The 13,407-nt window shown below is 41.0% G+C and overlaps 1 protein-coding gene across 6 annotated transcripts in view; it reads right to left on the reverse strand.

The window, feature by feature from the left end:
- The window catches only part of SEMA6A (semaphorin 6A), a 109,801-nt gene that overhangs the window by 22,866 nt on the left and 73,528 nt on the right, over positions 1–13,407 (reverse strand). For 5 of the 6 annotated variants that reach the window (XM_062018753.1, XM_062018754.1, XM_062018756.1 and 2 more), the window contains 6 exons: positions 12,033–12,209; positions 11,177–11,317; positions 11,001–11,081; positions 9,046–9,104; positions 7,221–7,241; positions 516–680 (listed from right to left, as the gene is read on the reverse strand). In XM_062018753.1, the coding sequence (XP_061874737.1) occupies positions 516–680; positions 7,221–7,241; positions 9,046–9,104; positions 11,001–11,081; positions 11,177–11,317; positions 12,033–12,209 (644 nt within the window). The remainder of the gene's footprint in view (positions 1–515; positions 681–7,220; positions 7,242–9,045; positions 9,105–11,000; positions 11,082–11,176; positions 11,318–12,032; positions 12,210–13,407) is intronic. The other variant, XM_062018758.1, reaches the window with a different exon arrangement.

Raw genomic sequence — 13,407 nt, forward strand, 5'->3', positions numbered from 1 at the left:
GGAAGACAGCAGGAGTTTGGCCCAATGGCTAGGGCTACTGTCACTTTAATTGTTATACTAGAGCAGACCTTCAGTATCTCTGTCTGGAAATAACATGATAGAAATAATGTGAAACTAGCTGAGATCTGCTGTGCTTCCCTGGGAATGCAGACAAAAAGGCAAAATAAGAGTGCACCCTTCAGAGTAATAGAAAGCCACAGATCTTCCTCTGCCAGAGAAGAGGGCAGATCAAGTTTAAAGAGAGCCTAATCCCCATTGTTTCCCCCCTTCCCATACACATGCACAATACACTCTGCAAAGGCATAAACTTCTGTTTGTTTTGTGTGGTTTCCTCGGGCAGTGAATTATCTAGCACTGAGTCTGAGATTGGCTGTTTAGTTTCAGGCTTTATGATAAGCTTTTAATTATAGCATGGGAGTTTCATTACATTTACTCTGAGCCAGCTGGAAGCAGTTACACTTTAGTCCTTCCCTCCCGCCCCTCCTCACCACAGGACATCATTTCCAAGGCCTTACCCTTCTTGTCTTGATGATTATGGGATGAAACTGCCACATATGGGTCTGTATTTTCAGATGAATCAAACGGATCCTTCCAATCCAGCATGCGTCCCCTAGCATCATAACCCTGTTGAGCGCGAGAGTCAGAAGTGGTGGTGCTTGGGACTAGGGAACTGGAGTGTCCTGTTTATATTGTAAATACAGGTAGGGAAGATAAGTCTCATTAGTCACTTACCACGCTACCTCCCCACACTCAGGAACGCACGTACTGCTTTGCTTCCATGACAGATGAATGTCTTGTCTTAGGCTGAGCAATGTTTCCAAAGCACGGCCCCAAGAAAATGGGGAATTTGACCCTTTCAGGTCAGGATATTACGAGGTGCCTGCACACTTTGGGCTGTGTCTGCGGAGGCAGTTGTGTGCTTTTACTCAACAGAGTTCATCACGTGTAGAAGAGGCTGAGCGTGCTTCATCGGAGTCAAGCATCCTTTGGCCAGATTCAACACACATGCCTGACCAACACTGAAGTGTTGGCCCATCTGTCTGGTAGTGTCTTAGTTAAAAACCAGTTTAAAACAATTTAAAATGGAACAACTTCTAAGAAGGTTGAAACTGAAGGAGAATGCCAGAAAAGCTAAAAAATGTTGACATCAATGATTCTCTGCCCCATGGCCCTAGGTGCATGAAGGATTGCCCAGCACTGCTGTACTTCCAGTGTGGCATTGGTCTCCAGATGGAAAATCTGCAAGACCTGTCTGCCAATTGCACCTGCTTGCACTCTTGCCATCAGTCCTGTCTGAGCTGATGGTCCCACATTTTTTTTCAGCAGGTCTCAAGAATCTCTGCACCTGCTAATTTGGTGAGGAGTAACTATATTTCTCCATTCCTACTTTCCTAAAAAAGCCCGTCAAAAGGGGTTTTTTTGAACATGCTCAAACACAAACCAACAGAACTGGATTATTCACAGGCAGAATGGCAAATAGCGTTTTCTCTTTAGATAACACCAGAAAGACTGACAGGAGTCCTTCTTTCTCCTGCCTCTTTTTTAACCGCTCAGCAAACTAATTTTCTTTCCTTAGATGTGAGTCTCCCTTGGAGAAGAGTCCAATTGCTAGGCCACAGACTGCCCTAGCAGGGACCCTCTCCCTGCTCATTCCCTTTATGTTGTTTCACTGCTCAGAAAAATAATTTGAGACTTTATGGGGCAGAAATAGGAGTACAAGGAGCCCAAATTTAAAGGCTCACAGAGAATGCACAGGGTTGGGCAGGTAGTAACTGTGCTTCTGTAGCTTATTTTAAACATTTTATGGATAAGCACAAAGCTTTTGGAAGCTGCATCTCCAAAAGACTGCTTTAAATGGCTTCTAAAGCCATCCAGTCCCAGTTCTCGCAAGATTAGAGAGAGTTGATGAACCTATGTCCCCAATCCCACTCCGGCGATCAAAAATCTAAATGCTGGCCACTGTGGGCCCCAAACTTTTCTAAGAACCCATGTTCTTTGTTTTATTCAGCTCTTCCACCAGCTTTATGGGTCTGAATTACTGATGAACTCAGCAAAAAAGCTGTAACTTCTAAGATGCTCCTATGATTTAAACAAGCCCTGCTGAGTATTAATGGTCTTAGAGGAAGAAAATGTCACTGCTCCTCCACATATTACTTTTGAGGAGTCCTTTTGATATTATTTTTTAAAAATTTACTTTTGATAACATACTGCAGCGCTTTATACTGTGTTTTCCATAGGGTGTGGACAAAAATAACCCCTGTAACCAGTATGCTTAGCAGGCAAAATTGGCCAAACTCACAGTGTTCTTACCGTGAAAGCCAACCTTCAGCTACTTCAGCTAATTATTAACACAATGTAGCTCTAGATTTCAGACTGATGGCTTATACTAACAAGGGCACTGCATTATTTTTGACCTTTCATGATAGGGTGGTTTCTTCCAGCCATCTTCCTTTAACACTGAATTAGAGGCTGTATTTTTCTGAAGATAGAGCTTTTAATGTTGCTCAAATAGAGAAAAGAAGCAAAACATTACCCACTTCTAAGAGGTTTCTGTAAGCCACAGTATGGCTGGGAGCACTGGTAACACACAGTTAGATGTTGTGCTCTGATCCAAACATGCTGCTTGCTCCGGAGCAGACCTGCAGCAAGGCAGCTTGCTTCCAAAAGGACAGATAGAGGACCATCAACTGAAAACATGTGTCTTGAAGCAAGAATATGTTGGACGTGAAAGAATCCACCCCTACACCATTTTATGCTTGTCAACTTCTGTGCTCAACCCCAAGAAATGTGAGAAATAACGGGACAGAGAACAGGCCAGAAAATGGAAATTATGAGATTTCCATGTCTTCTCTTCCCTAAAGACTAAACCAGAGTGCCGGCATTCATGGGGCTCTGGGTCTCCAAGTTAATACCCCATTCAGCAACCACAATAATGTGTAAAATATCTGGTACAGCCTACAAATAGCACTGCACTTAACAGAAGAAAGCAATTAGTCATAGCTTGATAAAGAGGTAAAAGAGGAGAAAATCTTGCCAAGTAGCAAGCACAATTTACGCCTGTGTTTAATATACATTTATGCGGCCGCATCTCTGTCCAGACACCTGAACTTCAGGTGCGCTTAAAAGGGGAAACCTAAGAAGACGATGTAAGTATGCTTAACTAGAAACATTTCTTTATATAGTAATCTAGAGGAAATATATGCCTAAGGGACACATTTTCTGGGGAAAAAAAAAAAGCTGAACCATATGCTGAAAATACATAGAAAAGTTCTTTGTAATGGAAAGCCAAGGCTGAAGATATTAATGTGTACCAGATGGTTGTTAGGTAGAGCAGGGTTTCACAGAAACACGAGAAATCAATCTATTCACTCTGTTACTAATACACTAGTCTAGTACACACCAAGAAACAACCTTCCACACCTCATTGAGATAAACTTTCTTCCACTTGATTTTGAGGAAGCAGGGCAGGAGTAGATTATACCTTGATAGCCTGTCCCACTTGTGTCAGAGTTGTATTCGGCAAACAGTATGGGCAGTTGCTGCCCCTGTAAGCAGTATCACTGTGTCTTCTGCTTGAATAGCCAGTCCCACTGGCTGAATTTCACCTCTGAGCAGAGTGGCACCGAAATATATAAGCTAGTTAAGTCACTCTCATGAACAGAAAAGACTGAAGGCAGGCAACCCAGTGGCTGGCCCTCTCACACATAGCCATTATTAAACCTTTGCAAACGTGCTGTATACTTTGCAACACACAGTGGGTGTTCCCCCCCACCCCCCAATTTTTACTACTCCGACTGTGTAAATAGACTTTGCTGCAATTTAAAGAGATTTTAGCACACCTAAGATGTGGTCAGTGCCTCTATGTTAATACTGGTTAATAGCTAAACATCTAAAAAAACAATTCTGCCTTTGTTTTAAAACAAAGCATATGAAAAACTGCAGACATAGTGCTTTTCAAACTTTTTTGTTTAAAGCAAACATGTAAAAATTGTAATAGACACTTTAAAAAAATCTGGTTTAGATGCTTCCATTATTTGCAGAAACTTTTTATTAAGAGTGCTGTAATCAAGTAAAAGAAGGAGAGCAAAAGCACTTTGTGTCTACAGGAATGGATAATGATTCAGAAGGGCTGTAGTTCTGTAACTATAGCTCATTCTGAAGTGTACTTGTAAAATATAAGGAGTTTTTTCAGGTTTAAAACAAAGACAGGGATTCAATATGTATTTGCTAGTTGCTCTAGTATGCACAGGTCATTAGGATCTCAGAGGTTAAGATGTCTGCACACTATCCTATTAGCAGCTATTGCAACCTAATTAGACAATTAGAGGGGAAAGGCTAAATCAATACTACAGAAGGAGAAACGACTGTGGCTAAGGGGTAAAATAAGGGCCCAATTCACTAAAAATTTATGTTTCCAAAGGTAATTAAAGCTGCTTACAATTTTACAAAGGAATCTAGCCTAATCTACTTGCTTAAATATGTGGCTTTTGCATCATTTATCTCTGACGTTCTGCAGCCAGTACCTCCAGCCTGCAATTTCCTCCTTGGGTTGTCAAAAAGAGATCCACTTGAACAGTCAGCTGTGTGGACTTTGCACTTTGCTGCCCCAGAAAAGTGAGCCCACTTGCTAAATGCAAGAGGAGGCTGATGCCAAGAATACAAAGATTAAGGGCTTGGTTCTCTTTTCATTCACGCTGCTACAGATTGGCAGTAAGTCTGTTAAGCACCCTGATTTATAAGTGGAGTAAATCAAGGGAATCTGGCCTTAAAACTTCCAACTGAAGTTTCAGGATATATTTTGGATATATTTAATCCACTGGATCCAAAAGCATGCTGAGCATTCACTTGGCTGGTGTTCTGGTATATCCCAGTGTTCTGAGGTTTAATCTATTATAAAATACCATTTACTTATGCATTTAACTGTAGCAAATAACATCAAAATGCACCATTTATAAAGTTTTTGTTTTCTCAAGGAAAAAAAAAAGACTCAGAGCAGTCACTACAGTTAGCAAATATGAGCGAGCTTACTGAGACTGGTTTACTGCCTCATGCTGGAATTTTTTACACTTGTCATGTGGAAGATCAATAGAGGTGACTGGCACACTTCCTTTCATATTTTGCCATGGCAGGTGATAAGAAAGACTGATTGCAATAATATCAGAACAGATATTTTAACTTAGTCTGTAAAAGGAAGAGCTGACTTGCCTAGAGACCATGTTATCAGGATGTACCTGATGAGGGTCAATGAAATCAGCTGTGAAAGACAAGGCATGAATGGGAATTACTGTTAATGTTAGCTCAGCACTTCTCTATTACATCTAGCCATAGGGTTCTACTTTAAAAGCTGGGCTAATTCAGGGAGTATGTCTTTGGGTTTGACATGTCTGGATAGTAAAATTGGTTCCCCTCTGCTAGCTCTACTCCTTAGACTGCAGCTTTTTTTTTTCACTCTGCTGCTCACTTGAATCACTTTTCTGATTTCATGGTCAGATTAAAATGCCAGCTTTTACCAAAGTCCCTACTAATATGGTAGCAGCTTATGAATGCATTTAGAAATGGGAAACCTAGAACATTGCTAGGACATCAGCACTATGCCCAAGCCTATTTTCTTCATCTTTATATTATTATTTTATTATTACTGCTCTGCGTATTGGAAATACAGCAATCTTCAAATGAAAGAAAGCACAAGCTGTATATGCAGATGAAACCACGAGTCGTCTATACATCATGAAATCTCAACTTTAGTTTTGTACATTCCTTTCACTGGTTTTCATTATCATACTTTCAAATGAGTTTCACCTGCACATTTTCCATTTCCCAGTAATAAAAACCATTGGGAATTTAATTTTACTTTCACAAATGTAAAACAGTATTACTGTGCCTCCAGTTATTTATATTCTGCTGTACTAAGCTGTCATTGGTTCTGTTTTGTACTGAAATATTTTGCAGGCATGAGATGAAAGCATCAATTAAATGTTCATTGCCACTGCACACTAACCTACCTCTTGCTACATTCAGCCAAACATATGGTGAATTTGTCCTAGCTCTGATGGAACTGCTAGTTTTGTAGACCCTGAAAGCAACTTCACAAGCAAGCTCCCATTCCACATGGAAATTTGCCATTGACTTCACTGAGAGCAATACCATCCTCTTAACTTTTGAGTATTTGTCTTTGCTTAGGATGCCTATAAAGAGGAACTATTGCAATATAAGTCTAGGTTTGAATTTAAAGTGATTATTTATTCTGCAATAATTCCTGACAAAGACATTTATTCTGCACTTCAAGTACCAACATAATCCACTTCCAAATATACAAACAAAGTGGTGGAAAGTACTGCGAGCGCAGATTAACAGCTAACTCATGGGAAACCACTACTCTATGCTTGCAGAAATGCTCTTCTTCAGGTCAGGTCATTTAATTTGCCCTGCAAATCCTTTTTTTTTTCCCCACAGACCAGGCCCCATTCAGGCATTGAGATACTGCAAGCATGGACAACGTAAATGACTCACCCTAGAAGTGATGGGAACCTTCAGGAATCGAGGCATAACCCAGTCTCAACTCATATGGCTAACAGGTTAGTTTCCCTTATGAGAAATCTTTCTGTAACCCTTCTGCTCCTTTCCTTAAGGTATCTCTGACTGGCTGTGGTAGCAGTCATGACACCAACCTGGACAACTCATGATTGGAATGTGAGCTGCTATCTTGCTCTTCCTGACAAACAGATAAGGTGCATCACTATATCCAAGTGTTCCATTGTCTGAGTGTTCAGATGCAGCATGCTCTTAATCACGTCTGCTGGCATGCCATTAAAATAGGGCCACATCTGACTTTATTTCAATGGAGACAATTTTGAGGGAGGACTGGAAAAGAGGGATTCAAAATCCAGAAGTTTGACTTAACTCTACCTGCGAATAGTGAATCAGGCCCTCAAAAACAAGACAGAACAAGTAAAAAAGGGTAATGGCTATTTCAGTACAGGAACTACTTGCTAAAACAAGGATCTGGGGAGAATTTTTAAAAACACCCATAAACTGACCATACACTGTGTCGTAAGACATTTCATGATCAGGTGAGGCAGTTGAAATGTCTATGAACAAAATAAATTGGGAAGAAACATTAAATAAAACAAAGGTATGAAAATACTTAAAAGTTTAGTAAAAAGTGATTCCTCCAAAATAGATTTGCTGTCAGTAAATAATGAAACTAAGAACTTCCTTACCATTCAGGGCTACGAAGGAATCTGAAAGACAAATAACAGCGGAAAAATAATTATTTCTCTCTCGTTTTTTCTTTTTAACAGTTTGCTGCTAGCAACCTTTTATGCTTCAGCTGCTATTTATATGTACATGATTAGCACTCTAAGGACTCAGGCAAAACTAATGTTCAGACACATTCAAAAACAATGTCTGGCTTTGACGGTGTTCATGACCAGCCCCTGTGCAAGGGATTCCAAGTGGGAAGGCCAGTGTCTTTGCAAGAACAAGTCCTAATGTAATGTAAAGCACTACAAGTGATGCAGCCAGTAATGTGAGTCAAAGAGACAAAACTCACATGACCCAAGAACACATGAAGTAATAAGATCATCTGGGTTAGTGGGGAATGAAATCTACCCCTGTGCAGTGTCAAGGTTCAATGCATCACTCAGGGCTAAAGAGAGATTTAAGCAGGGTATGGGCTTTGTTGCACCCTGCACATGAGCAGATCTCTCTCCATGAGCACAATGTGCCGTTTCTGAATAACTTCCTGCTCTTCTTTTATATTTAACTGATATCAGGTACACTACACTCCCGTCTAACCTATTTGCCCAAGGAGAGCAGAACTGGCTGAAAAGGGTAAAGTTGCACCTGCTGGGAACTGACCTGCTTTTAGTGCTAACCCATTTTACAGGGAGCACACAAGAGACTACACCTCCTTAAAAAAGCCTTAAGGGACAGTCTATGTAACCCTATCTTAAGGCAGAGGGAGGTGTAGCTGAGATGAGGTACATGCAGAGGCTGAAATCTTTGTAATCCCTCAAGAACAGCAATCACAGTAATAAATGCCTCTTGAACAAGGATGCATAAATCATGAGAAGGCTCTGGATTTCTCCAGAGCATCTGGCTTGCACGATATGCCACGGCATAATCCAGCCCTCTGTTATTTTGCTCTGTACCCCAAAAGTAATGATGCTTTCTGTGTATACTACTTCTTCAGCTTCAGCAGTTTTATTGCATCTGCAAGCATCAGCACAAACTGCACTGAAAAGAATGTGATTCTTGATTTCATAAGGTTTGTAAATAATATTTGGGGCTCAGAATTAAACCAACCTTGCTTGGCAAGATCATTTGGAATAAGAGCTGTCCTGAGCAGAGATGTTGGTGCTCCTGGAGGCTCAGAAATCAGTATGCAAGGCTTCTTTGCATGCAATGCAAGCTGTGCACTTTTAAGCACCTCAGTGCAAAACGTAAATGTTTAAAGACTATGTCTTAGGCTTGCAACCCACACTCTCAGTACCTAAGGTTTACCATTATAATTTTTAGGCAAGGTCAGTAGTGCCTGACCCTTAATATCACTATGTTGTTCAGCCTGTGTGTAAAACTTATTAAGATTCACAAACTCGTTGTTCTCAGTTCTTGATCCAGACCCAAAGCCAAAGATATATTTCATTGTCTCCCTGTCCTACATGGGAATGTAGTCCAAGTCACACCAGGAAACCAAGCCACTTCTGTACATCTACACAAACAACCCAGCCACCACGGCTAATAAAGACAATGACCGCACAGTTCATTTTGTCATTGCTATAATCAATACCCTCTGGAACTGAGGTCTTCTCACTACTCAACTGCCTTGAAGTCTGATGTTTGTATAAATCACATCAACTGGCCTACTTTCTTTAAATATATTTAAATAGCCGTTCTTCTTCTGAATCTGTGTTGTTAGCCACTGTTCCTGTTCCTGTTGTATCTTACATTGATACAAAAGAATACCCAACAGGTAACGGTGATTTAAGGCATTCTGAGGGATGCTGTGACACATGGTAAATAGTGGGTAAAAGCTTTCCTTACTTTGGCAGTCACCCAGGCCATCTGTATTGCCATGTAGTATGTCCTGTTCAAACGCCAGTCTAAATAACAGAGAGAAACAAATCAGTGTGAATAACAACAAGTCACATGCACTACCAGAAAGAAATTATCACATATGCAACTGAAATTAATTCCTGACCGTGAAACTGGTCATTTCTTTGGAACTTCCCCACAGAGGTTGAAAAGTCACAACAGAGATAATTAAGTTCTTTGTCATTGCTTAACGACTTCTTGGTTTCTGATGATGCTTTGTCTTTTTATCTTTACTTTAAAAAAAAATACACTGCATGCTTTGTTGTCAAGGGAGGCAAACAGATTAGATGATACAGTAATAGATGATATTATCGGCAGTAGTTAGGATCCTACCTTAACTTGTCAATATAGTACACAAGGTGCACTTCTATTTTGACATGAGAGAGAAGCTAACCCACTGGGCAGGTACTGTATTAAAGGAAGATAATCTACATTTCAGTAATCATTTTGGTACTGCACTGGATCAGGTTGCAAGGCATAAGGTCCAGCCCACAGAAGGCATTCCACTGAACCCAATGGACTCTACTAAAATACACTCACAGGCGTTTCTAGCTGGCATGCCCAGTTTACACTCCTAACCTCTGCCTGTGATTTTTGGTAACTAGTGAAGCTGTTCTTCCAATTGCCCGTATGGTTAAAGGTGAATGACAGAAGCCTCGGAAAATCTCCAACACAAGCCCTTGTCTACATTAGTTAGGATACGTCCTTGAGGCATAATTACACTTGCAGGCACCTCATTCCCAACTCCGTGTTCTTGAAACTCTTGCTCAGCTCCAGAAGGGCACCCAACATATGTGCCTCCAGCTGGCTAGTTCAAAAGTTCACCAAACCTCTTCACAGCTGATGTGGATTCCTTTCCTAAATGCTATGCACTGGACAGAGAGTGAACTGCTTTGCTTGCGCTACTGCACTGCCTCTGTCTTGGTGGATCTATTGGTAAACATGAGAGTTGCTTTCAAGAGTAAGGCAGTGAAATCTGCCTCAGCTTCCCATGGAAGTGCAAAAAAATACAAGAAGTCTGAAAATGCTGAGAAAACCTGATACTGGACAGAGGTGCATTTTACCATTATCCTACCAAACAGCCCATGTTTTGGTAGTAAAGCGGACAAAACAATTTGAACTGAAATAGCAAATTAAGAAGAAGACACAAGCACAGGGATGGTAAATCAACCACTATATACTGAAGACCTGTTCAGAAGCAGGGCTATGTGGGGCCAGCTGTGGAGCTGTCAAGGTTATGTGATGTCTGCTCTACATTTCCGCCATCACCTTGAAGTACAGCTCTACCTCAGAGTGAGAGAGTACAAGATGTGTCAGATATGGCCAAGAAATGAGAGCTCTGAAGCAGACCTACTCCCTGAAAGGAGGCCTTACTAACCACATTTAAATAAACCTTCACAGACTTTCACTGTTATAGAATAATTAAATTCTACTGTTAAGCAAGGGGAGCTCCAGCACTTCTCTGAATCTGCTTTAAGCTCTTACTGTGCTCTGTGATTCCTCTTAGTAATGCACATTAAATTAGAAGGACTGGTTTTGTTTTCAGTGGACAAATTGCTTCAGTAATTTAATTTGGATTCTATTGCCTCTTTAATCAACTGTGATGGCTCCACTGTGGGCCAGTCCAGACATATCCCTCCAGTTCCCTCCTTTCAGTAACACGCAGCCCTTAGTAAAGTCCTTTCATTTTCTTCTTCCTCTCTTTTCAGTGATTACCAATCAGCTGAGATTTAACATCAAAAAACATTTGTGAGACATTTCAGAGGCGAGTGCAAATAAAGTAGAAACAAATACTTCCCACATTTTTCCCTCCCTAAGAGCCCATGTTTCAAACAGCTCTGCCCAAGACGGCCCGGTGCCACTGCCAGAGCCTTATGGCCTGTCCAGTCAGAGCCCTTACTCACTTGGAGCCGACGACCAGCTGTGTGCACGCCCCACTCTCCTTCACCCATCCACAGTAGGGATCTCTGGATGCTATGCAGGCCCTTGAGGAAGAAAAGCACAAGGTGGCATTCAAGAGCGCTCCCACCTTCCCCACACCTAGTGTGTAGGCTTTTGGCAACCACTAGAAAACACCTACTTTTTACATTTGCCGTGACGCTCACAACGTCCCAGGGGAACCTTGATAACACAGGTGGAGAAGACAACGTACAGGGCACTGCTGGGCTTGTCCAGCTGCATGCCCACAATCCGCTTGTCCTCCACGCCATCATAGCTGCACCTGATTTGATAAAAGTTGAAAGAAATGAGTTCTGCTGGGAAACTGTGTGAAAGCATGGTTCTTCAAGCTGAAAAAAACCCAACCAAAAAGCTCCCACAACCCCCCCCCCCTCCATCTTGAGAAAAGCAAAATTAAACAAGCCAAGGGAAAAGAACACACAGTAGCCACTAAAAACACTGACAGACATGTAAGAGTTTTAAAAATGCATAGGACAAGGGAATGAGAAGTGGAGAGAGACAGCACACCAGACCAGCTTTTTAAGGGCCCTTCATTTTTTTGTTTATTCTTCTCCAGCACTCAAAGTAGCTGAAATTTCTGCATGATTATGGCCCACTTCAAAGCCCCCTTAGGCATATTTGAGGAAGGCTGAAATGCAGGAAATTTCCCTTGGAGAGTAGCTTGCTGGTTGTTGAGTTATTTGGAGAGGAATCAGGTTTTTTTATAGGATTAGAAAATTAATCTTCCTTTGCAGAACTTCTCTTTTAATTATCCATCATCTGCTGCATAGGATGGGCTATTTTCTACACACACTGAATAAAAACCATCTTATTGCATTGTAGAGACTGATAAGCAGACATCCCCTCCTCAAACAACTTAAAATTATTTTTCAAACTTGGCTTCTCTAACCTATTCCCTTTTCATGGGATAACCTTCTCTCTGGGAAATCGGAAGTTCAAAGTCACCCATACATGAGTACAAAGAACCAGATACACACTTTTCAGGATTGTAAATGTTCATCTCCTCCAGGAAAAGGCTGTCATTTAGTAAACCACTGTTTCCTGTCCGTGCCAAGAACTTCAGGATGATTCCCTTCTCTGATCCCAAGAAAACCACGGTGTAGTTCTGATACGGCCCAGCAGCAGAGTCCACGGCAATTTTGGTCAGGCGATATCTAGAATAATAATACAATGTTTTGATTCACTTGGGATTAGATTGCCCCTTTTTTTTAATCACTTTTCCCACTTCAGATAACTGTGTGGTACCCTTCTAGGAACCATGTAACATATGTAAGCGCTTTTCCTAGCTGAATATAAATCAACACAGACTGTACCAAATGGTGGGGAACTTTCATGTCTTTGTCTGCATGTCCATGCACCCAATAGCTAGCAGAAGTGTCTGCAAAAAGATGAAGGGGTGCTATGAGTCTGAGGCCATTTAGCAATTATCTCCCCAAACAAAAGCAAAGTAGTAGACTGGTGACTTCCTAGTCAGGAAAAAAATCAGCATAACAATTTTTTAATTTAAATTTCAAGCTCTATCACATTAAAAGCAGCTATAATGACAACTCATCTACATTCAACTTTTTTTTTTTTGTCAGGAAACACTGTGCCAATGCAATAGTGAGATGATAAACACCGTTTTATCTCATTAAAAATAACCACAGAACTGCCACTGAGTCAGCTCAGTGCTGAGACGATACTGAATCTTGAGATGACACATTTTATGGAAAATGAGGACTGGTGATTTGGTACCAGTTCTCTGGTACTGGTCATCAAAGGAAAGAGTTCTGCAGAGCTTCCAGTTCTCATCTTTGGTTGGAGGTACAGAACCTGACATGAAAACTTGACAGAAGATACATTACTAAAATTAAGTCAGACTCTGCCAGAGATAAAACACCATTGGGCACAAAATTCTGCCTTTGTATGGAGAAAGAGAGGAAAATATGTTTGAAGTTAGTCACATTATCTGTTCAAAACTGGAGAGGGTAGGTAAGTAGTACAGTGACCACAATAGAGAGTGAGAATGTATTTTCACAGGATGGTGTACTTGAGGCTTGCTGATTTATGAGTCTTTGTTCAAATATCTTCATTATTATTTTTCTCTTGTTGCCATAGAGAGGATACAGTTTATGTGATTACTCCTGCCTGTACACTTCTGTAAACATTAAAATATACCAGTATGTATCCCAACAGACATCTTCATATCCTGTGAACACATCCTGGCAGACATGTTTGCATCCTGTGTACATATCCGTGGGCTGTCTGCTGATCCTTGCACAAAGTTTTCTACAGGGCTATTTCCAACACTGACCCATAAGCCAGCAGGCAGGTCAACCTTCTCCGCACAGCATTACCTCCAAGATCTGTTTT

Source organism: Colius striatus, chromosome Z, assembly GCF_028858725.1.
Source record: "Colius striatus isolate bColStr4 chromosome Z, bColStr4.1.hap1, whole genome shotgun sequence".
Lineage (NCBI taxonomy): Eukaryota > Metazoa > Chordata > Aves > Coliiformes > Coliidae > Colius > Colius striatus.